This window comes from Mirounga leonina, unplaced genomic scaffold, assembly GCF_011800145.1.
Source record: "Mirounga leonina isolate KUSES-001 unplaced genomic scaffold, KU_Mleo_1.0 Mir_165, whole genome shotgun sequence".
NCBI lineage: Eukaryota > Metazoa > Chordata > Mammalia > Carnivora > Phocidae > Mirounga > Mirounga leonina.
In genome coordinates, this window is record NW_023270415.1 from 3,681,930 (window position 1) to 3,704,759 (window position 22,830).

The 22,830-nt window shown below is 34.3% G+C and overlaps 1 protein-coding gene across 1 annotated transcript in view; it reads left to right on the forward strand.

The window, feature by feature from the left end:
• The window catches only part of SNTG1 (syntrophin gamma 1), a 956,725-nt gene that overhangs the window by 582,557 nt on the left and 351,338 nt on the right, over nt 1–22,830 (forward strand). Inside the window, exon 3 of the mRNA XM_035011136.1 lies at nt 22,389–22,442. Coding sequence (XP_034867027.1) covers nt 22,416–22,442 — 27 coding nt within the window. The 5' untranslated portion in view covers nt 22,389–22,415. The remainder of the gene's footprint in view (nt 1–22,388; nt 22,443–22,830) is intronic.

The window sequence follows — 22,830 nt, forward strand, 5'->3', positions numbered from 1 at the left end:
TCTTTCTTTCTTTCTTTCTTTCTTTCTTTCTTTCTTTCTTTCTTTCTTTCTTTCTTCTTTCTTCTCTCTCTCTTTCTTCTTTCTTTCTTTCTTTTTTTTTCTTTCTTCTTTCTTTCTTCTTCTTTTGCAGTAGGCTCCATGGGTGTGGAGCCCAAAGCAGTTCTTGAACTCATGATTCTGAGATCAAGACCTGAAGTGAAATCAAGAGTTGATCAGTTAACCAACTGAGCCACCCAGGCACCCTGATTTCCAGAATTTCTGATAAAATTAAAACACCATATTATATTCTAGCATAGCAAGAATTTGTCAGGTCTTTAGTAGCAACTGCTCCCATCAGTCCAAAATATATATGTTAATTTAATGATTTCTGTTACTTTTACTTAATATATTTAGGTATTCTAATGCTGGGTGCATTTATATTTATAATTAATATGTCCTCTTGATGAGTTGACCTAACTATCATTGTATAATAATTTTATGTGTTTCTTATTACAGTTTTTGAGTTAAAATCCATTTTGTTTGAAACAAATGTATCTACTCCTGCTCTCTTTTGGTTTCCATTTACATAGAATATCTTTTTCCATCCCTTCACCTTGAGCCTGTGTGTGTCCCTGAAGTTGAAGTGGTTTTCTTGAAGGCAGCAAGTAGTTGGGTCTTTTTGGTCTTAATCCATCCAGGCATTCTATGCCTCTTAATTTGCACAATTTAACCCATTTACATTTAAAGTAATTTTTGATAGGTAAGGACTTAGTATTGCCATTTTATTGTTTTCTGCCTGTTTTGTTGTTCCTTTGTTTCTTTTTTCCTTCTGCTGCTTTCCATTGTGAATTGATGATTTTCCATGGTGGTTTGTTTTGATTCTATTCTTTTTATCTTTTGCATTGCACTACAGGTTTTGCTATGTGACTTCCTTGAAGCTAACATAAAACATCTTATAGTAATAACAGTTTATTTTAAGGTGATCAAAACTTAATTTTAATTATGTGAAAACTTAACTCTTACTCTTCCTCCCCACATATCATGTTTTTGATGTCACAATTTACATCATTTAATATTACATTTTCATTAACAAAATTGTTTCTGCAGTTAGTTTTTAATACTTTTGTCCTTGACCTTTATAATAGAGGTAAGTGAATTGCACATCATCATATTAGAGTTTGAGAGTATTATGACATTTGTCAGTGTGTTTTATATTTTCATATGTTTTCAGGTTACTAATTAGTATCCTTCCACTTAAGCTTGAATGATACTTTTTAACAATTCTTGTAAGGCAGGTTAGTGGTGATGAACTCCTTCAACTTTTGTTTGTCTGGGAAAGTTTTTTCTCTCATTCATTTCTGAAGGATAACTTTATCAGGTAAACTATTCTTGATTGGTGGGGTTTATTTATTTATTTTTTTCAGTACTTTAGTAAAAGGTGAAAGATTTATGTGACCTGAAGAGAAACCAGACTATTTTTTTTTCAGCACTTTAAATATACCATCTCACTCTATTCAGGCTTGTAAGGTTTCTGCTGCAAAACCCACTGATAGTCTTATAATTATTGCCTTATATGTGAGGATTATTTTTTCTCTTGCTGCTTTTAAAATTCTTTTTTTGTTTGTTTTTTATTTTAGACATTTTTATTATATGTCTTTAATAAGATCATTTTGGGTTGAATCTTTTTAGGGACTTATGAGCTTTATAAACTTGGATGTCCAAATACTCCCCAGCTTTGGGAAGTTTTCAGCCATTCTTTCTTTCTTTTTTTTTTTTTTTTATTTGAGACAGAGAGAATGAGAGACAGAGAGCATGAGAGGAAGGAGGGTCAGAGGGAGAAGCAGACTCCCTGCCGAGCAGGGAGCTCGATGCGGGACTCGATCCCGGGACTCCAGGATCATGACCTGAGCTGAAGGCAGTTGCTTAACCAACTGAGCCACCCAGGCGCCCCAGCCATTATTTCTTTAAATAACTTTTTGTCACTTTCTTCCTCTCATCTCCTTCTGGGAGTCCTATAATGAGGAGTTTTTTGTTTGTTTTTTGTGTTTTTGGTTTTTGAGGTTTTTTTCTTTTTTCTTGGTATCCTATAATTCTCATTCTTAACTGTTTTTCATTTTTTTCCCTTTGTTTTCCTTTGACTGAGTTATTGCAAATGACTTGTCTTTGACTTCATAGATTCTTTCTTCTGCTTCATCAAATATGCTTTTGATGCTCTCTATTGCATTTTTCAATATATTCATTGTATTCTTCAGCTCTAGATTTCTGTTTGGTTCTTTTTATGATTTCTGTGTCTCTGTTAAACCTATTTTGTTTATGTATTGTTTTCTTGATTTCACTGAATTGTCTTTCTGTGTGTGTTTTGCTTTTTTTTTAATAGCTCATTGAATTCCTTAAAGCAACTGTTTTTAATTATTTATCATGTAAGTTGCATGTCTCCATATCTTTTGAATTGGTTACTGGGAAATTATTGTTTTCCTTTGGTGGTCTCATGTGTCCTTGATTTTTTATGTTCCTTAAAGTCTTGCATTGGGGGGTGCCTGGGTGGCTCAGTCATTAAGTGTCTGCCTTCGGCTCAGGTCATGATCCCAGGGTCCTGGGATTGAGCCCTGCATTGGGCTCCCTGCTCCGCAGGAAGCCTGCTTCTCCCTCTCCCACTCCCCCTGCTTGTGTTCCTTCTCTCACTGTGTCTCTCTCTGTCAAATAAATAAATAAAATCTTAAAAAAAAAAAAAAAAAAGTCTTGCATTGGTCTTCACATTTGCAGAAGCAGTCACCATCAGCAATCAGTAAAGACTGACTTTGGAAGAGAAAAACCTTCTCAGCCCTGCCAGGGATACTGAGGCTTTCTTAGACCTTTTCTATGGATACACATGCTCCACACTTCTTATCCCCTCTTGTGGGGAAGTTCTTAAGATTGCATGCCTTCCCGGGGTGCCTGGTGGTTCAGTTGGTTAAGTGTCTGACTTTGGCTAAGGTCATGATCTCAGGGTCCTGGGATTGAGTCCCACATTGGGCTCCCTACTCAGCAGGAAGTCTGCTTATCCCTCTCTCTCTCCTTCTGCCTCTCCTCTCATTCATGCTCTCTGTCTCTCTCTCAAATAAATAAATAAAAGCTTAAAAAATCTTAAAAAAAAAAAAAAAGATTGTATGCCTTCTCTCAATCCTTGAAAGTGAGGTCGGGTACCAGAAGGCTCCCATTCACTTTCCATGTAGTAATGCTGAAAGCTCAATTTTGTGTACTTTCTCCCAATTTCAGAGTTGAGATGGCTTTCTATGTATACCCACTAGCTATCTACAAAGGCTTTCACTCTCTACCCTCAGAGGCATGAACAAGGAGCCAGCTATAAGGTGTAAGGATGTGTTGGGGAATTGAACTGAGCATTGGGGTGCCCATGGGCCATTTGGGTGGACCCAAATTGGAAGTGACTTCTGTGGTTTATTGATGAGCATCCTAATAAGTCTGCAAAGTGGTTAGTAGGATCCATGAGAGCCCTGGCTGTGTTTTCCCAATGCCTGCCCCACCAGTTATACAGCTCACCTCAGTATTCTGAATGGTGCAAGGAAGAAGAGGGCCTCTTTGGCAGTGCCCTGCACAGCTAGGGAAGCCAGGAACTCATTCATACACTCACTTTTCCCTGTGGAAGAAATTATGAGCTGAAAAGTTTTTTTTGTTTTTTTTTTGTTTTGTTTGTTTTTTTTTTTGTTTTTTTGGCACTAAGCTGTTCCACCTTGGGGGAGGTTTGATGTGGGTGAAGTAAAACTCTTCCCCTTACCCTCTTTGTTGTGTCCAATCTTGGATTCTTTTTTTCCTCCAATGGTTTGTTGGAACTTCACTGAACTCCCAGATTTCCACATAAGTATGCTCTTCTGTGAGTGATCGTCAAACTTGGTGTTTGGGGAGAAGATGGTAGAAAACACCTGTTCTGCCATTTTACTTTTGTCATCTGACCTGTAAACTCTAGTGCAAACTTTTATTTTCTGAGTTGAAACCAAGAGTAAGACTTCTTTACTTTTCAGTGTCCAGGAACTTGACTTTATTCCATGAATCTTCTCAGGTCCAGTACAAAGTGATATATTCCTGTTTATGCTGTTTGGGAGTTAATCTAAGCAGAAAGGTGACATACTTTTATTTGTATTTGTTACTGTGTAAAACATTAGCACTACTGACTGTCTACGATGTATGGGCACTCAAGAAATCTCTTTATATGTGCTACCTAACTGAACTTTTTCCACTTGCCAGTGGTGATTATCAACTTGAAAATTGTAGTGGAAGAAATTGAGGTTTAGAGAATTTAAAATATTTGACAGTTTCTTATAGCTAGTGAGTGAGTGGCCTGAATTCAAACCTTGATTTCCTTTACTACAAAGTTAATATATCCTTTCTAATGTTGTTTATGCTTTGTCTTTCCAGTTACAAATGTGACATGTGTCTTCTCCTATTTCACACTAAACCAATCACTGTGATTCTGCAAATATTTAAGCTACAATGGGAGGAATAACCCATCTAAAATATTGAATTATATTTTAAATTTGTGCACAAAACTGAAGGATCTTAGAAAATGTATATCATTTTCAGAGGGTTCCAATTCCAAAGGGACTTCCCTTTACTCAATAATATAAAGAGGAAGTTATAGTAAAATGATTGTCAAGGCTGTGCGTACTTTTAAAATTTTATTATCTTTCAATCTAACTTGATACTTGATGATTTCATAAAGTGAGATAGTATTTAGGAAGCTTGAATATTAATAATCTTGTTCTGGAAGTGATTTAATTATTACCATCATACAAGTATTCTCCCAGATTTTAAACATTATACCCTGCATCTTTTAATAATACCAATAAATAATAATATTCTTTCTTATAAAACTGAGCTGAATACATGTGTTCTCTGCTGTGAACCATGGTATCTAAGGATCTGTGTTAAAATATATGGCTTCTAAGAAGACCAATTTTGATGGTGAAGAACTTTGTGAAAAGGAAGTTGCCAACAGTATTCTACCATATTTTGGACCACCTTTTAGGTACCTGAGACTTCTCCATTTTCTACTAAAATCATGTTAATTTGTACCAAATTGATAATCTGTTGCCTTGCTAATAAGAGAACCAACAGGGCTTTGGCTATCTCCTGGGAGCCTGACCTTCCACCAGGAATCTACTGAATTGAAATTTGCATGTTAACAGAATCCCTTGGTGGTTCCTTTCATAATAAATTTTAAATGGCATCTTTGAAATACAACTCAATTAGTCCCTTGGGCCACAGAATGAATGAAGACTTCATATTTTTTTTAAGTTTTGCCTTTCTAAAAAATGATAGAACATTCTTTTCTAATTTATGTCAGTCCCTGACTTTTCAATGAGAGCCATTAATATTACTGTATTCCCCTTTTTAAATTCATAACAAGATTTCTTTTAATAGTTGTAAAGAGAAAAGATAAATCAAATGTCTGTCAAAACTTATCATTATTGTTAAAACTAAGGGCTAGATGTTAAAACCATTCTGATGACTATATTGAAAGTATTGTTCTTGCTATAGAAAAATTTGGTAATATTTTTGAAGTGGCATAGTGATAAAATTTCCCCTCAATGTCTGAACATTCAACGAGTCAAAATATCAGAGTTGTTATTTTTGGAATCATGGGAAAAGATTGTAATGAGTAACTAAATTCTAACAAAAATATACCAGGTCTTTCAAATTTATTCAATTTTATTCCTATTCTTCTGTGTATTATTACTATTTTGTGTGGTTGAGTGACTTATCTTTTGATTTTTGTTGTTTTATTGAAATGTGTATAACACATAACATTGTGTATATTTAATGTGTAAAGCATATTGAGTTGATACATTTATATATTGTAATATAATTCCCACTATAGGAATAATTAGTACCTTTTTCACATTCCATAATTACTGTTTCTTTTAGTGGTTAGAATAATTAAGTTCCATTCTCTTAGCAAGTTTGAAGGTTATAATATAGTATTGCTATCTATAATCACTATACTCTGCACCAGATCTCTAGGACTTATTTACTGCTTACTGCAAATTTGTGCCCTTAAACCACATTTGTTTTATTCCTCTAGTGCCCAAACCCTGGTAAACACCATTTTAATCTCTGTATGAATTGACTTCTTTAGATTCCATATTTAGAATGGAGTGATTATATTATAGTATTTTTCTTTCTCTGATTTATCTCACTCAACATAATGTCCTCAAGATCCATCCTATATTGTCACCAATGGTAGGATGGTCTTCTTTTTCATGGCTGGTTTATATTATATTGTGTATTGTGTATATATACCACATTTTCTTTATCCATTTATTCACTGATGAGCACTTAGGTTGTTTCCATATCTTGACTATATTGAATAATACTGCAGTAAACATGGAAGGGTTTATATTTCTTCAAACTCTTATTTTCATTTCATTTGGATATATACCCAGAAGTGGAATTTATGGATCATAAGGTAGATCTACTTTTAATTTTTTGAAGAACCTCCATAAGGTTTTCCATAATGGCTGAACCAATTTACATTCACAACCAACAGTGTATAACCAATATTGCACAATGGTCATCTTTTCTCCACCAATACTTGGTATCTCTTGTTTTTTGACGATAGCTATTCTAACAGGTGTGAGGTGATTTTCATGTACCTGTTGGCCATTTGGATGTCTGCTTTGGAAAAATGTCTATTATCTTTTGTTTAGGTTGTAATGCAAGGTACGTTTTCATACAGAGAGTGTTACTGCAATAAGGCATGGAAACAGTCATGATTTTCTGGCCACTGTGTCAGACCTCACTTCAGACCACATACCCAAGTCATAAGGGTGTCAAGGACTGTAGGAATTACCTAACACAGTGGTCCTTAAACTTTGTCCTCCAGAGCTCCAGGGTTTGTGAAAAATGGCCTAATTTTCTGCGGGAAAGAAAGCAAACCTGAGAACTTGAACCCACTCTCTTGCTCATATCAACAGTAACTGCTCAGCACTTACGCATTTTTTATACTGAATTTCTGCATAGCATTTAGGTCGAACACATCATTCCATTGCTGAATAAGTAAATACAATTCCCTTGTTGATTTTGTCTTTCTCTTAGCAAGTGGAAAACTGTTTTAGGTTAGAAACTTTTTTTTTTTACATAAATGAAAGTGTTTTCATTGTGAAGAGCAAAGGTCACAAGCTCAAATGCCTCATGCCCTGTGAGATAAATTAACAAGTAAAGGTGTAATGTATTCTAGATAGAAGCAACTTATGATCAATTAATTGAAGAGGGAATTGTCTTGCCAGAGTGAAAATTTGACACACAAACACAATCTGTCTACAGGCCATATTTAGTGCTTGGTTTGTTATTGGATATCTCTCCTGTAGAGGATACTTGAAAATGTAGGGCAAAATGATGTGTTCTAAAATGAAATCATTTCTGAAATGCATTTCATCCTGCTGATAAAATATGTTATGCCAATTGCTGACCTCTGTGGGCATAAAGCCTTGAATCTTTAATGTCATCAGATCCACTTCAAGCATGTGGCTGGCAGAGTGGACTGACCTGGGTGGACCTGCCTGCTGTGCTGACCTGGCAGATACTGGGGAAGTGGGTTGGTCAAAGGACACCTGTGTGACAAGGCCCAGAACTTTATAGATTCAAAAGTTTGTGCATGAAACAAATATAACTTGTTGAGGAGCCAAGTGAAGATGAGTGAATGAGACGGACTAAATCAGCGACTAAAGGGAAAGTGGTATATGACAGTGAATGCTAAATAATCATAGTTATAATCATAATCAGTCAAAAGTGGGGGGAAATAGTCCAGAACAGTAGCAGGGAAAGGAAGAGGTTTGGGTTTAATCACAGGGAGTAGTGCCAACCTCAATTCTGACATGCACTTGTTTGGGGATATTATCCCCATTTAAAGGGAACCAGGATAGGTTTATTGACCAAATCCTCCTGCGCTACAGTGAACAACTGGAATTCTGTGTTACTATGTCTATGTAGATCATATACATCCTTCACTTCATATTTAAAACAAAACTGGCAATTACTTAAAAATTGAGACTCATTCTTGCTGTTTTGAGTGTTTACATGTCTTATAATGGGTAAGGTACTTTCCTATACCATCTTTCTGAGTTTTCTTTGCAGCAGTAATGTTTTTTTCTTTTAGTAATAATGCTATTGACTAACTTATTTATAGTAATTTATAAGTTTTCAAAATACTTATACACACTGTATTGCATTTGAACTTACATCATCCCTGAGTAGAGGGATTGGATTCCTCATTGGAAAGCAAAGGCTATTGAGAATTGGACCATTTAAGTACATTATTTAGTAAGTGCCATGGTCGATATAGTGTGCTTCCTGAATGCCTTCTGATGTTTTCCACACTGCACTTGTTTTCTTTCTGGATCCTCATTAAATTGGACACTTGTTTTTACCTGCTTCCTTCTCTCCCAGGGCTTCATTTTAATCTGTTTTATCAATACACATATATATTAGTGTTTCCCCATGGGTTTAAAAAGAACATTGCCTTACCCTGTAACTCTGTTCATTTTCACCTTCTCTTGTAAGTTACATATGTTGATCATTTTTTCTGTATTCTTTACATAAACATTTAGAATTTACTTGCTAAAGGATTAAAATCTCATACCTCAAAGCTGAAACTTCTATCCAGAACTGCTGAAGATGAAAATAGAGACAGTTTCACAGTGTATTGTGTAGACATGCTCATGTGGAGGAAAGGTTTTGAAAATAGCAGCAAAATAATTAACTCCAAAATAGATATGTCACCATACATTGAAAATCTCACCATCAGAGATGGTGTTAAGACATTGAATCTATAGAGATCTTAATGACCTAATCTCTCTGCAGATAAGAATTGTACTCCGGAATGAGCCAGCCTCTTGACAAACAATTACATAAATTGCGAGGGAAACAGACCTGCCTTGGGGGCTCCCTGTCCTGGCCAGACACCATGAACTCCATGATCACACTAAGACAAGTGGCATAAAATGTCAGCTTCCTGAGTCATAGGCACAAGATAACCACATTTACAGGAGATGCCTCTTGGGAATTGTGGAGGCTTGTATATAGGGAGGGCATAAAGAGGAAATGAACTGGGGGTTTGATATAATGAGTTTGAAGTTTTAAAATGATCAAACCTAGGTACTGAGAAACCAGCATTTTCCTTAATAAAAACTTTGGGGAAAAAAGGAAGAAAAAAATCAAGTGTGTTAACAATATGTATGTATGTGTGTATATATATATAAAATTTCTTGTTTTATTTCTGTGCACAATGGAATGTTTTGTAACTTAGTACATAATTTAAAGTATTTTATCCATTTTCTGGATTTGGAGTAGGAGATAATTTTTAAATGATTTTTTATTGAAATATATTTGACATAACATTTTATAAGTTTAAGGTGTAAACATATTGATTGATATGTTTATACATTGTAATATGATGACCATTGTAAAATTAGTTTAGCACTTCTACCACATTACATAATTATCTTTTTTGTTGTTGTTGTGAAAATAAAGATCTAATCTCTTAGACAGTGATTATAATACAATATACTTGTCTATATTTACTATACTGTGCAATAGATCTCCAGGACTTATTTATCTACTTATTGCAAGTTTGTACCCTTAAACAACATCTCTCCTATTTCCCCCATCCACCAACCACTAGTTTTTATGTGTTTGGCTTTTTAAGTTTCCACCAAATTCAAGAGCACAGAGGAGAAGACACTTTGTGCAAAATAGGGCATTCTTCAGCTTTTTGGAAGACTCTTAGAAGCATGCATCTCTTTCAACATATTATTTGCTGTATTTTTCATTCACTAGGCTTTGCAGTGCTTGTCTGGCAATGTATTGATGAAATTCCAGAATTTCTTCTCGTCCTCTAAGTGAAGTATCAGATGTCAAAAAAGAATTTCTTTTTTTTTTAAAGTATTATCAAAATTACATAATTTAAACTAAATATTCACTTAAAAGTATAAAAAAATCTAGCTAAATTGATTGGCTGAAATCAAAATCACTTAAGGAATTGATGTAACTGACTAAATATGCATGTAGGAGTTGTAAAATCAATATGGAAATTTTAAGTCGACATAAATTATCAAAACATCAATAGGAGATTGGAGTTATTTCACTTTTTAGAAAAATTGATTTTGGACAGTTCCCTCAGAGATTTCAAAAATTCTTAACAACTTTGCAAACAAGGAGAGTAAGCATAACTGGTCAAAACTGATACAATATTTTGGGGAAAATAATTTTTAAATGCTAAAAAAATCATAAAAGTTCCTCAGTAGTCTCTGGACCTATAACAATGATCTTGAAAAGAACATTCTTTCTAAAGAGATGGAGGTAAATGTTAAAAGTGACAGGAGCCACACTAGGAAAAGGAAGTTTTCACATTAGGCGTGGCCTGGTCTGAGGCTGGTCTCTCTTGTGTTCTGTGATGCATGTGTTAGCCTATTATAGGCCTGCCCCCTTAAACACTGTATCCCACAGTCTCAATGTGGCTAGTCTCAATGTGGTTATCTTGTGAGGTGAAGAATGAAATGTAAATGGACTTGATGTATTCAACTCCCATGTTCTGCCCTGGCACAAATTTGGACAAAAAAAAAAAAGGTAATTTTTCTCAGACCTCATATGGTGAAGATAACAGGGAAATAAGATGGAAAGAGTGGGTTTCTCACACCTTGAAATTACCTTTTGATTATTAAGCTTGGATCTTATAGGAGAGAAAAACAAACTGCTCTCATGTTTAAGCCATTATCATGTTGGCATTTTTTTTTAAGTAACAACCAGTATCCTAACCAATATAGAATGGGAAAAGAAGGGGTAGTCCAAGATGGTGGCATAGGAAGATCCTGAACTTGCCTCCTCTCATGAACACAATGAATCTACACCTACATATAGAGCAATTCTGCCTGAAGAACTGAGGGGTGACTGAACAGCTTCTGCACAACAAATGACAGAAAGACCATATAGAGAAGGGCGGGAGAGAGAGAGAATCAGTGATGACAGGAACATCACTGCCAATGCAGCAACCTACAGTAGGGAGGGATATCACTGAGTAGCTTACACATACACTCACCTTCTTTGGGGTACAATGAAAACAGTGGCTTAAAGGGCAACTGGACTATAAGTAAAAGAAATCCATTTACTAACCTTAAAACATCCACCAAACAGGGAACTGCTAGAACTCTCTCCAGAGTTGGAGGCACCAGTGAGTACTATTTTTTTATGTCCTCCCTTTCCCCTTTGATAGTGCAGGCAGAATCAAGGTCCAGGAACTCTAGTTAGCCTGATAGGGCCACCTCAGTGTGCCCCAGGCCCCTGGCCTATTCCAACTCCAAGTTCCCCTTCCCCCATCAAGGAGACCCTTGCATGGCATACCAGGTGCCTTCCCTACTGCACCCACCCCAGCTCTAGCCATCCCACCAAGAAAGCTCTGGCACTGCTCCAGAACTTATCCTACCCTGCTCTCAACCCAGCTGTCCTACTGAGGTGGTCCTGGTGCAGCCTGCCTCAGGAACCCCCTGATTGCCTGCTCTAGCTTTAGCCATCCTACTAGGGCATCTTAACATGACATACCCCAGACTGCCCCCCCCCAGTCTGCACCCAATCTGACTACCCCACCAAGGTGGCCCCAGTGTAACACACCCCAGTATCCATTACAGCCCATGCCTACTCCAGCTCTAGCCATCCCACAAGAGTGGCCTTGGTATGGCAAACCCAGAGACCTTCTAGCCTGCACCCACTCCAACTCCAGCAAGCCTGCCAAAGTCGCTAGGCACACACAGTCTACACAGGGGCACTCCTATACAAGGTCATTCTTCAGTATTGGGAGAGGTATCTGTTCTGCCTAATTCATAGGACAAATAAGGGGATAAAACAAAATGTGACAACAGAGGAATATGTTCCAAATGAATTAATAAGATATAATTCCAGAAAAAAACCTAACTAATCAAATGGAAATAAGTAATTTACCTGATAAGTATGTGAAAAATAATGGTCCTAAAGATGGTCACCAAACTCAGGAGAAGAATGAAAGAACAGTGAGAACTTCAACAAAGAGTTTAAAAATATAAGAAAGAACAAATCAAGGCTGAAGAATACAAATCAGCATGAAAAATTCACTGGAAGGAATCAACATCAAATTAGAGCATACAGAAGAATGGTCCAGCCATTTGGAAGACAAAATAATGGAAATCACCCAATCAGAACAGCAAAAGGTAAAAAGAATTTTTAAAAATGAAGATAGCTTGTGGGACCTCAGGAACAACATCAAGCATACTAATATCTATATTACAGAAGTTGCAGAAGCAGAAAAGAGAGGACAAGGGGCAGAAAATTTTTTTGGAGAAATAGTAGCTGAAAACTTCTCTAATCTGGGGAAGGAAACAGAAATCTAGGTCTAGAAATCATAGAGTCCCAAACAAAATAAACCCAAAAAGATTCGTATCAAGATATATTATAATTAAAATATCAGTATGATAAAGAGGCAATCTTAAATACAGTAAGAGAAAAAAAAGTTATATCCAAGGAAAACCCTCTGTAAAATGTAAAAATATCAGGTAATTTTTCAGCAGAATTTTTGCAGGCCTAAAGAGAGTGGCACGATATATTCAAAGTGATGAAAGGGGAAAACTTACAAGCAAGAATACTCTACCTGGCAAGGTTATCATTCAGAATTAATTCAGAAAGAGATAAAGAGTCTCCCAGACAAGTAAAAACTGAAGGAGTTAATCACTACTGAACTGACCTTACAAGAAATGTTAGAGGTTTTTCTTTAAGCAGAAAAGAAAAGGCCATAACTAGAAATATAAAAATATGTGAAAGAAAAAAAATCTCAATGGTAAAGGCAAATATATAGTAAAGGAGTGGATCAGACACTTAAAACTAGTATGAATGTTAAGAGACAGAAGACAGTAAAATCAACTATTACTATAGTAAGTAGTTAAGGGATACACAAAATAAAAAAGATGTAAAATGTGATGTCAAAAACAAAATGTAGGGGATGGAGTAAAAATGTAGTGCTTTTTGAATGCATTCAAACTTAAGGAACTATCAACTTAAAATGGACTGCTATATCTATGTCAGTATATATATTAACCTTAGGGTAACCACAAAATAAAAATCTACAATAGATAAACAAAAATAGAAAGAAAGGAACCCAAACATAACAATAAAAAACCCATCAAGCCAAAATGGAAGAGACAACAGAACAAAAAAGGAATAGAGAACTGTAAAAACAGAAAACAATGAACAAAATGGCAATAAGTACATATGTGTTAATAATTACTTTAAATATAAATAGACTAAATGCTCCAGTCAAAAGACACAGGGTAGCTAAATGGATTAAAAAAACTCAATCATCACTAATAGAGATATCATTAAAAATTCATTATTTGTCTTTGATTTGGACTTAGTTCAGTTCAGTTCAAAGAAATGAAATGGGCAAACATTTTGAAAGTTAAAAAACAGGACATCTTATATTGTGTAAATATCCAATGATTATGCCTTTGTATTGGGTTCACTCTCTCATGAGAATCTAAGAGAATTTACAACAAACAATAACACCCTGGAAATATCCTTTAATGTTGGTAGCACAAGTTAAAAATAATAACAACAATAAAATTGCCTTTGGGCCCTCTCCAAGCATAAGCATGAGAATGAAAGTGACAGGGCAATATTTAGGAATACGGACAAGTGTAAAGAACCTGATGGTTTTAGAACCCTTTTGCATTGTTTTGGGACTTTTTTCTGAGTTCTGATAGGCAGTCAGATGAAAACTGTCCTTGGTGATAACTGGAAAATACTTAGCAAAATCTGATATGGGAGCTCTAAACTGTTTCTCATTACATTAGAATTTCTGGAACAACAATCATAAGATAAACACAGTGGAAATGTAAAGACAGACGTTTTGGCCTTTATTTCCAAAGTAACTGTACTAACTGCTAATTTTTAATAAATGCCAGCTCTAGAGATTTTACTTCTTGGGCTTAGTTTTTAAAGAAGGAAACTAAAACCCTGTTTTGATCGGCATGATTGTTCTTTTTGCCTTTAAAAAGAAAATAACAACAACTAAGCACTTAAAGCTTCCACAGATGAAGATACTTTTTTATCTTATTAAAAAAATCTGGCTCTTTGTACACAAGACCTAATTAATATAACTAGTTTCATCATAACTATCAACCTCTCAGGACAAATTTGTACTCTAGATGTACAATCTGCATGGAATTCCCTGAGTCTTAACTAGGGAGAAAATCCTGGTCACCAGAGTTTACCAAATAGTACTATAATGAAATAAACCTATTAGAATTACAGGTTTCATTACCAGATTTTAAAATCCTGTCAATATGATTTTCATCAAGAAGGTTTTCAGTGAAATAATAAAAAATGAATGAAGGGAAAAAAACACAAAAAACAAGACCCATCTATAGGCTGTCTACAAGAGACTCACTTCATATCTATAGACATAGACTGAAAGCAAAGGGAGGGAATAAAGACATTTCATGTAAATGGAAATGAAACAAAAGCTGGAGTAGAAATACTTCTCTCAGATGAAATAGACTTTAAAACAAAAACCATAATAAAAAACAAAGAAATGCATTACATAATGATAAAATGGCCAATCCAAAAAGAGGATATATTTGTAAATATTTATGCACCCAACATAAGAGCACCTAAATATCTAAAGTAAATATTAACAGATATAAAGGGAGAAATTGACAGTAATACAACAGTAGGGGACAGTAACACCCCACTTAGATCAATGGATAGATCATCTGGACAGAAAATCAGTAAAGCAACATCAACCTTATATGACACATTAGGCCAGATGGACTTAAAAGATGTATGCAGAATATTTTATCCAAAACTGTAGAATACACATTATTTTCAAGTGCACATGGAACATTGTTCAGGATAGATCACATGTTAGGCCACAAAACAAGTCTCAATCAATTGAAAAGATTGTAATAACATAAAGCATATTTTTTAATCACTATAGTATGAAACCAGAAATCAATATAAAAGGAAAATTGGAAAACATACACGCACATGGAGACTAAACTTCATGCTCCTATGCAACCAGTTGGTCAATGAAGAAATCAAAGAGGAAATTAAAAAATACTTTGCTATAAGTGATAATGGAAAAACAAACTTCCAAATTCAATGGATGCAGCAAAAGCAGTTGTAAGAGGAAAGTTCATGGTTATACAGACCTATTTTAAGAAACAAGGAAAATCCCAAATAAACAATACAACTTTACACCCAAAGGAACTAAATAAAAGAAAAACCAAAGCCCGACATTAGAAGGAAGGAAGTAATAAAGATCACAGAGGAAATAAATAAAATAGAGACTGCAAAACAATAGAAAAGATCAATGAAACTAAAAGCTGTTTCTTGGAAAAGATAAACAAAATTAATAAGCCTCTAGCCAGACTCATAAAGAAAAAAATAGTGAAGGCCTAAATAAATAAAATCAGAAATAAAAGAGAAGTTTTAACTGACAACCATAGAAATACAAAAGATCATAAGAGACTACTATATACAAACAATTATATGGCAACAAATTGGAAAACCTAGAAGAAAGGTTTAAATCCCCACAAATATACAACCTTCTAAGACTGAATCACACACAAAAAATAGAAAATCTGAATAGATAAATTATAAGTAAAAAAAATTGAATCAGTAATTTAAAACTCCCCAAAAACAAAAGTTCAGGACCAGACAACTTCACAGGTAAATTCTACCAAACATTTAAGGAAGAGTTATTATCTATTCTTCTCAAATTATTCCAAAAAAAATTGAAGGGGAAAGAATGCTCCCAAACTCATTTCATGAGGCAACATTACTTTGATACCAAAACCAAAGATAACACAAAAAAGAAAGTTACAGGACAATATTCCTGATGAACATAGATGCAAAAATTCTCAACAAAATATTAGCAAACCAAATTCAACAATACATTAAAAAGATCATATACCACAATCATATGGTATTTATTCCAGAGACGCAAGGATAGTTCAACATCTACAAAGCAATTAGTGTGATATACCTCATTAATAAAGTGAAAGATATAAATCATGTGATCATCTCAATAGATGCAGAAAAAGCATTTGACGAAATTTAACATCAATTTATGATAAAAACTCTCAACCAAGTGGGTATAAGAGGAACATACCTCTACATAATAATGGCAAGCCCATGGTTAACTTCATACTCAGTAATGAAAAGCTAAAAGCATTTCCTTTGAGACCAGGAACAATACAAAGATGCCACTTCTCATCACCTTTATTTAACACAGTATTGGAAGTCCTAGCTATAGCAATTACTCAAAATATCATCGTATGTAATAAAGACATACAAACTGGAAAGGAAGAAGTCAAACTCATTATTTGCACAAGGCATGACACTATATATAGAACATCCTAAAGACTCCATCAAAAAAGTTCATACAGAAATCTATTGTATCTTTGTACACTAAGTTATCAGAAAGAGAAATTAAGAAAACAACCCCACTTATAATTGCATCAAAAAGAACAAAATAAGAATAAAAAAATAGGAATAAATTTAACCAAAGAAGTGGAAGACCCGTACTCTGAAAACTATAAGACATTGATGAGAGAAATTGAAGATGACAAATGCAAAGACATCATGTTCATGGTTTGGAAGAGTTGATATTAGCAAAATGTCCATATTACAATCTACATATACAGTGCAATATCCATCAAAATGCCAATCGTATTTTTCAAAGAACTAAAACAAAGAATCCTAAAACTTGGATGGAACCACAAATCCTAAAATCTGATAGGATCACAAATGACCCCAAATAGCTAAAACCATCTTGCGAAAGAAAAACAAACCTGGAGGTATCATGTTCCCTGATCAAACAATACTATAAAGCTACAGTAATCAAGACAGTATGAAACTGGCTTGAAAACATATAGAAAAATAGAACAGAATAGAGAGCTAAGAAAGAAACCTACATTTATATGGTCAGTTTATGATAAAGGAGGCAAGAATAGGTGTGGAGAAAATATATGGTGAAATAAATGCATAGAGAAATGCATGAAGAAATAAATGGTGCTAGGATAACTGAATAGCTCCATGCAGAATGAAATTGGACCACTATCTTATGCCATGTACAAAATAAATTCAAAAGGGATTCAAGATTTGAATGTAGACCATGAAACCATAAACCTCCTGAAAGAAAGCATAGGCAGTAAGCTCTTTGAGATCAGTCTTACCAATATTTTTCTTACCAGTATCTCTTCAGTCAAGGGCAAAAAAAGCTAAAATAAGCAAACAAGATTACATCAAATAAAAAGTCTTTTGTACAGTGAAGGAAACCAACAAAACAAATGGCAACTTTCTGAATAGGAGAAGATATTTGCAAATCATGCATCTGATAAGGGGTTAATATTCAGAATATATAAAGATCTTACACAACTTAATATCAAAAAAGAAAAGAACCCAATTAAAAAATGGACAGAAGACTTGAATAGATATTTTTCCACAGAAGACATACAGATGGGCAATAGGCACATGAAAAGACACTCAATATCAATAATTGTGAGGGAACTGCAAAACAAAACCAGAATGAATTATGTCTCACACCTATGAGATTGACTATTATCAAAAAGATAAAAAAAATAAGTGTGGTCAAGGATGTGGAGAAAAGGGACCCTCCCACTTTGTTGGTGGGAATGTATATTAGTGCAGCCACTATGGAAAACAGTATACAGATTACTCCAAAAATTAAAAATAGAACTACCACACAAATCTACAATAAATTCCACTTCTGGGTATTTATCCAAAGAAATCAAAAGCACCAATCCAAAAAGATATATGCACCCCTATGTCCGTTGCAGCATTACTTATAATAGCTAAGATATGGAAGCAAGCCACTTAAGTGTACATTGATAGAAAACAGATAAAAAAGATGTGATATATACATGTGATATACATATATATGTGGTACACATGTATATGTATGTTATGCATGTCTATATGTATGTAGTAGAATACTACTCAGCCATAATAAAAGAATGAAGTCTTGCCATTTACAACAACATAGATACATCTACAGCATATTACGCTAAGTGAAATAAATCAGACAGAAAGACAAATATATGATTTCACTTATATGTGGCGTCTAAAAGAAAAAACAAAACAGAAACAGACTCATAAATACAGGAAACTGTTGGATACCATAGGAGGTAGGGTTGGTGTGCAAAATAGGTGAAGGGGATTAAAAGGTACAAACTTTCAACTATTAAATAATGTACAACATAGTAAAGAGTCAATATTACTGTAATAACTTTGTAGGGTGACGGATGGTAACTAGACTTATTTTGAGGATCATTTCATATGTATAAAAATATCCAATCACTGTGATGTATACCTGAAAATAATAGGATATTTTATGTAAATTATACTTCAACTAAAAAAAAGATGAAGGATACATAAATAGTTGCCTCAAGGCACACGATCCTAAATGAACTAAACGTTCACTAAAAAGGAAACCTGAGAGACTGACTGCAACTGTCATTTTCAATCCTATTGTTTTAACCAATTTTGAGGGGGACCAATTAATCAATTTGTAAACAGTCAGGCACCAGCTGAAGTTGTGGAAGCATCTGGAGAGGGTATATACTGGGTTTGAGTTTGGGATACAAAAAAAGATGGAAGATAAATTTTGTATATATCATAATTTTGCCTAGGGCAAATTCTATAAATAGATAACATTTTTCCCTTCAGTAAACTGAACTGTCATAGTAAGCAGAGTATTATGAAGACTTTTTTTTTATACTCACTAAAGCATTCTGAAAATTATCTAAGTAATTTAAGTCCAAAATATTTTTGTACCAATGCTTTCTATTCTATCGTATGTAACTACCAACTCAGTTCTCCATTTCAACATTTTTCTGGGTGTGTGTTTTTGTAGAGGTACATTCTTTTTATTTTATCGGCCTCATGCCAGATGAAGCATTTTGAAATTTTATATGCAGCATGCATGAATTTGGCTGTATTTGTCTAATTTTGATTTCCTTGTTTTGGTTACAAAGATGAGTTTAAGTCAACAGGAATTGGTGCTATTCTCAACATAGTTGAAGACAATAATTGGTGTTAATTTCTGGGTACTAGAACCGTGAGAGGCAAGACCTGTGGACAGAAGCCAAGTCTGTTGAACCATACCATTTAAGTGTATGCCATACACTTATACATTACACATTAATGTAAAGTGCTCAAGAAATATTCATCACCACCTTCTCTTTTCTTGGGCAGGGACCATGCCTTCTTCACTTGTTGTTGGGGCACTTACATAATACTAGTAGAAACTGGTTTCCTTAGGCTAGGACTTTTCCACGCAGTGTGGCTTATCACTGAGCTGGTCATGGGGATTCTAAATGGATCATGAATAAGGTAGGTCACATTTAAATATTGTGATTCTGTAGTTTTATCATTATTAATCTTATTATTATTCATCCAAGCTATTTATGCATTGCTATTCTCATCATATTTTTAAGTGATGAGATTTTCTACTAATCATATTTTAAGAAACTAATTTTCATAAAGGCTTTGTTTTTTCCTAGTGCAACTATACTAGACACTAATAAATCAATAAACTATTTTTTTCCTTATCCCTGGATATGGAGATAAGAGCATTTGGAAATTGCATTATATCTTAATACAAATCAACTTATTTAAAACAATTATACAAAGAAAGCCCTAAAAATTTCATATGTGAATAGGAAAAAATAGTATGGAGATGATGAGTGTGTCTCTAGGGGAAAAATGGCATTTTTGTTTTCTGAGAAAAGATTAAGTTTGAAATTTTCAATTAATATATTGTTATTTTGTTAATGGACCACTGCAAAATGAAATGCTTTTCTCGTTTTTTTTTTTTTTTTTTTGTAGTATAACTTAGAAATATCTGGTATACAATATATTTTGAAACTCATGATATTGAAATTGCTTTACTTATTAGTTGTGCTTAATGGACTTTCAGAAATACTTTGAGACATGCTCTTTTAGTCAGTTATTGTCACAATAATTCTGAATAGTAAAATCATAAATCTCACTGGCACTCACTATTTTATCAGTCAAGATCCTCCAGACAACAGAACCAGTTTGACACCTATACATCTGGATACATACGCTGAGATTAATTTCAAGGAATTGGCTCACACTACTGTTGGAGCTGGCAAGTCTGAAATCTAAAAGAGAGGCTAGAAGCCTGGAAATGATGTAGGAATTGGTCCTGCAGTCTTGAAGCAGGTGTTCTTTACCAGAGAAATGTCTGAGTTTGCCTTCAAGGCCTTTCAATTGTTTGCATGAGTCTCGCCCACATTATCTAGAATAATCTCATTTACTTAAAGTCGACTGATTGTAGATATTAGCCATATCTACAAAATACCCCCACAGCAACTCTGATGTTAGTGTTTGATTGCATAACTGGGTACCAGTTATTCAAGATTTTTTTCTGAATAAATATTGATATTACTACCTAATATTTTGATGAAAATAATGGAAGATTCAGGGAAAATAATGAAAATGTTAAAAATGGTAGAGATGCAGGCATAATGCATCATATTATTAATGATGTCTTAAAATGTATTCAGCATTTGAAACTGAACATGAGCTTATGTTTAGACAGATGGCTAAATACCCTCATGTCTATTTCTCTAGTTGCTTTTTAGTAGCAGGAAATTGATCTTAGAGATATCATGTTTTTATATAATCAATAAATATTGAAATTCTACTTTTATAGTAAAGGAATAACTTTATGTCAAAGTTGGAAATAAACAGATATTATAGTTTTTCCCAACACAGTCTTTAAAAGCAATTTTGAAAAATAATTGATAAAACAAAACCAATTTCTCATGGATATCAAAAAATTAAGTAATTTAAATAGAGAGGGAGACAAACCATAAGAGACTCTTTAAGATAGAGAACAAATTGAGGGTTGATGGAGGGAAGCGGGTGGGGGATGGGCTGAATGGGTGATGGGGATTAAGGAGGGCACTTGTGAGGAGCACCAGACATTGTATGTAAGTGATGAATCACTCAATTCTACTCCTGAAATCAATATTACACTATATGTTAACTAAATAGAATTTAAATAAAAATTTGAAAAAAAAAGATTGCCATCAAAAAATAATTTAAAAAGAAAGAAAAAAGATTAATTTATATCATCAAATTACAATTTTTATCATCAAATTACCTTTTATTTATAAATGATTTGTTGCAACCTAGCTTTACTATAATCAAGCTGCTTATGCATTCCAATTAAGTAAAACCAGGTCCACAACCCACAAAACTTATTTAGGGAAAATATATTATGCAGCATGTTCAGTTAACTGTTGAAAACAGTCAATCTCTTTTCTTTCAGGGGCAATAGTAATAATCCAGTGACAGCTTAAGTGAATTTCCTGCTCTATTGCACCCACACTTACTTGATAAACACTTGACAAAGTGTTTATCAACCTAATATAACAGAAAATGACAAAGAAGGACAAAATAATTTCCTGTTCCTAAGACTGAAAGGAGGATTAATTTTGAGAAGTCCAGTCTTTTACTGTGGAATTCACCATACATTTTACTTTGAAGTCTCATTTACCTAAATTATATCATATTTTGGCTCTGCATTTTTTCCATAGTGTCAGGGTGTCGATTTTCTATGACCATTCTTAGTTATATTAAGTTTCTCATATAACTAAAATAAAATTCTCTAAAAGTATTAAAAAAACACATATGCATTTTATATGTATTAAAATCTATGTTTACCATTTAGTTATTATAATGAGCACAAAATGAATCTGTATCAGATATTTCATACATCGATTTATCTTAATATTATTCACTCTGGTAAATAGCTTGTTTCCTTACATCATAGTGTTTGTGAATAAAATTTTAAGTTCCAGAGAGAATTATTCATGCATGTAGCTTTTTAATTAAAAAGAGAAAGATTAGTCAATCTTTTTTCAAGAGATAACCACAAGAAAGGCAACTTTTAATTACTCCTTTGAAGTTTCTTTCCCAGTTGCAACCTCAGGTTTCAAAACGAACGCTGGGAATGAGCCAACACTTGAGAGAAGAGGTCCCTCCTATCCTAGATCGTGTCTGAATGCTCAGTGGAGTGGAGAGGTGCAGGGAAATGCACCCTCTTGGTCACACTGAACCATGGCAATACGTTTAGGATGCACAAGGGCGGAGGTTGAGACTTTTTTCTCTTCCTTCTGCTCTTTTCATTGTACCCCGGGAATTCTTGTTCCTTACAGGTGGCCTTAAACAGTTTGCCCACAGGATCTGCTTCATAATTGCTTATGCTTTGCTTTATTGGCGTTCTCCACTCTTACACTCGATGCTGTGCTTGATGGCTTACCATTTCTCTGTCTTTTCAGACGACATCCTTCACGGTGCCGTAGCACATGGATTTCAGGACTGCCTGTGAAGAGGTATGTTACATGGCTTTCTGCTTTTTGAATAAGGAAAACAGGTTATAAACTGGACATACTTGTCCTCCTTTATGTAAGTTGAACACTGCTTTTGGCAGAGGGATGGGTGACAGGTCCATTTCATTTCCAGGGTATGATCTGTTTCTGCAAGACTAAAAAGCCAAAGAGTGCCTGGGAAAGCCTCGGATTTTCACTCTTCCTTAAGAAGACTGGAGCATATTTGATTTGATTACATTGCCCTTCTCCATAAACTCTGCACTCACTGCATGATTTCAGGTAGTATGTTGGAAGTAATTCTTTTCACATAAATGGTTATAAATTAGAAGACATCTGAAGTCCCTTTCAGCACTAAAATCCTATGATTTTATGATTCCAATATTATTTAAGT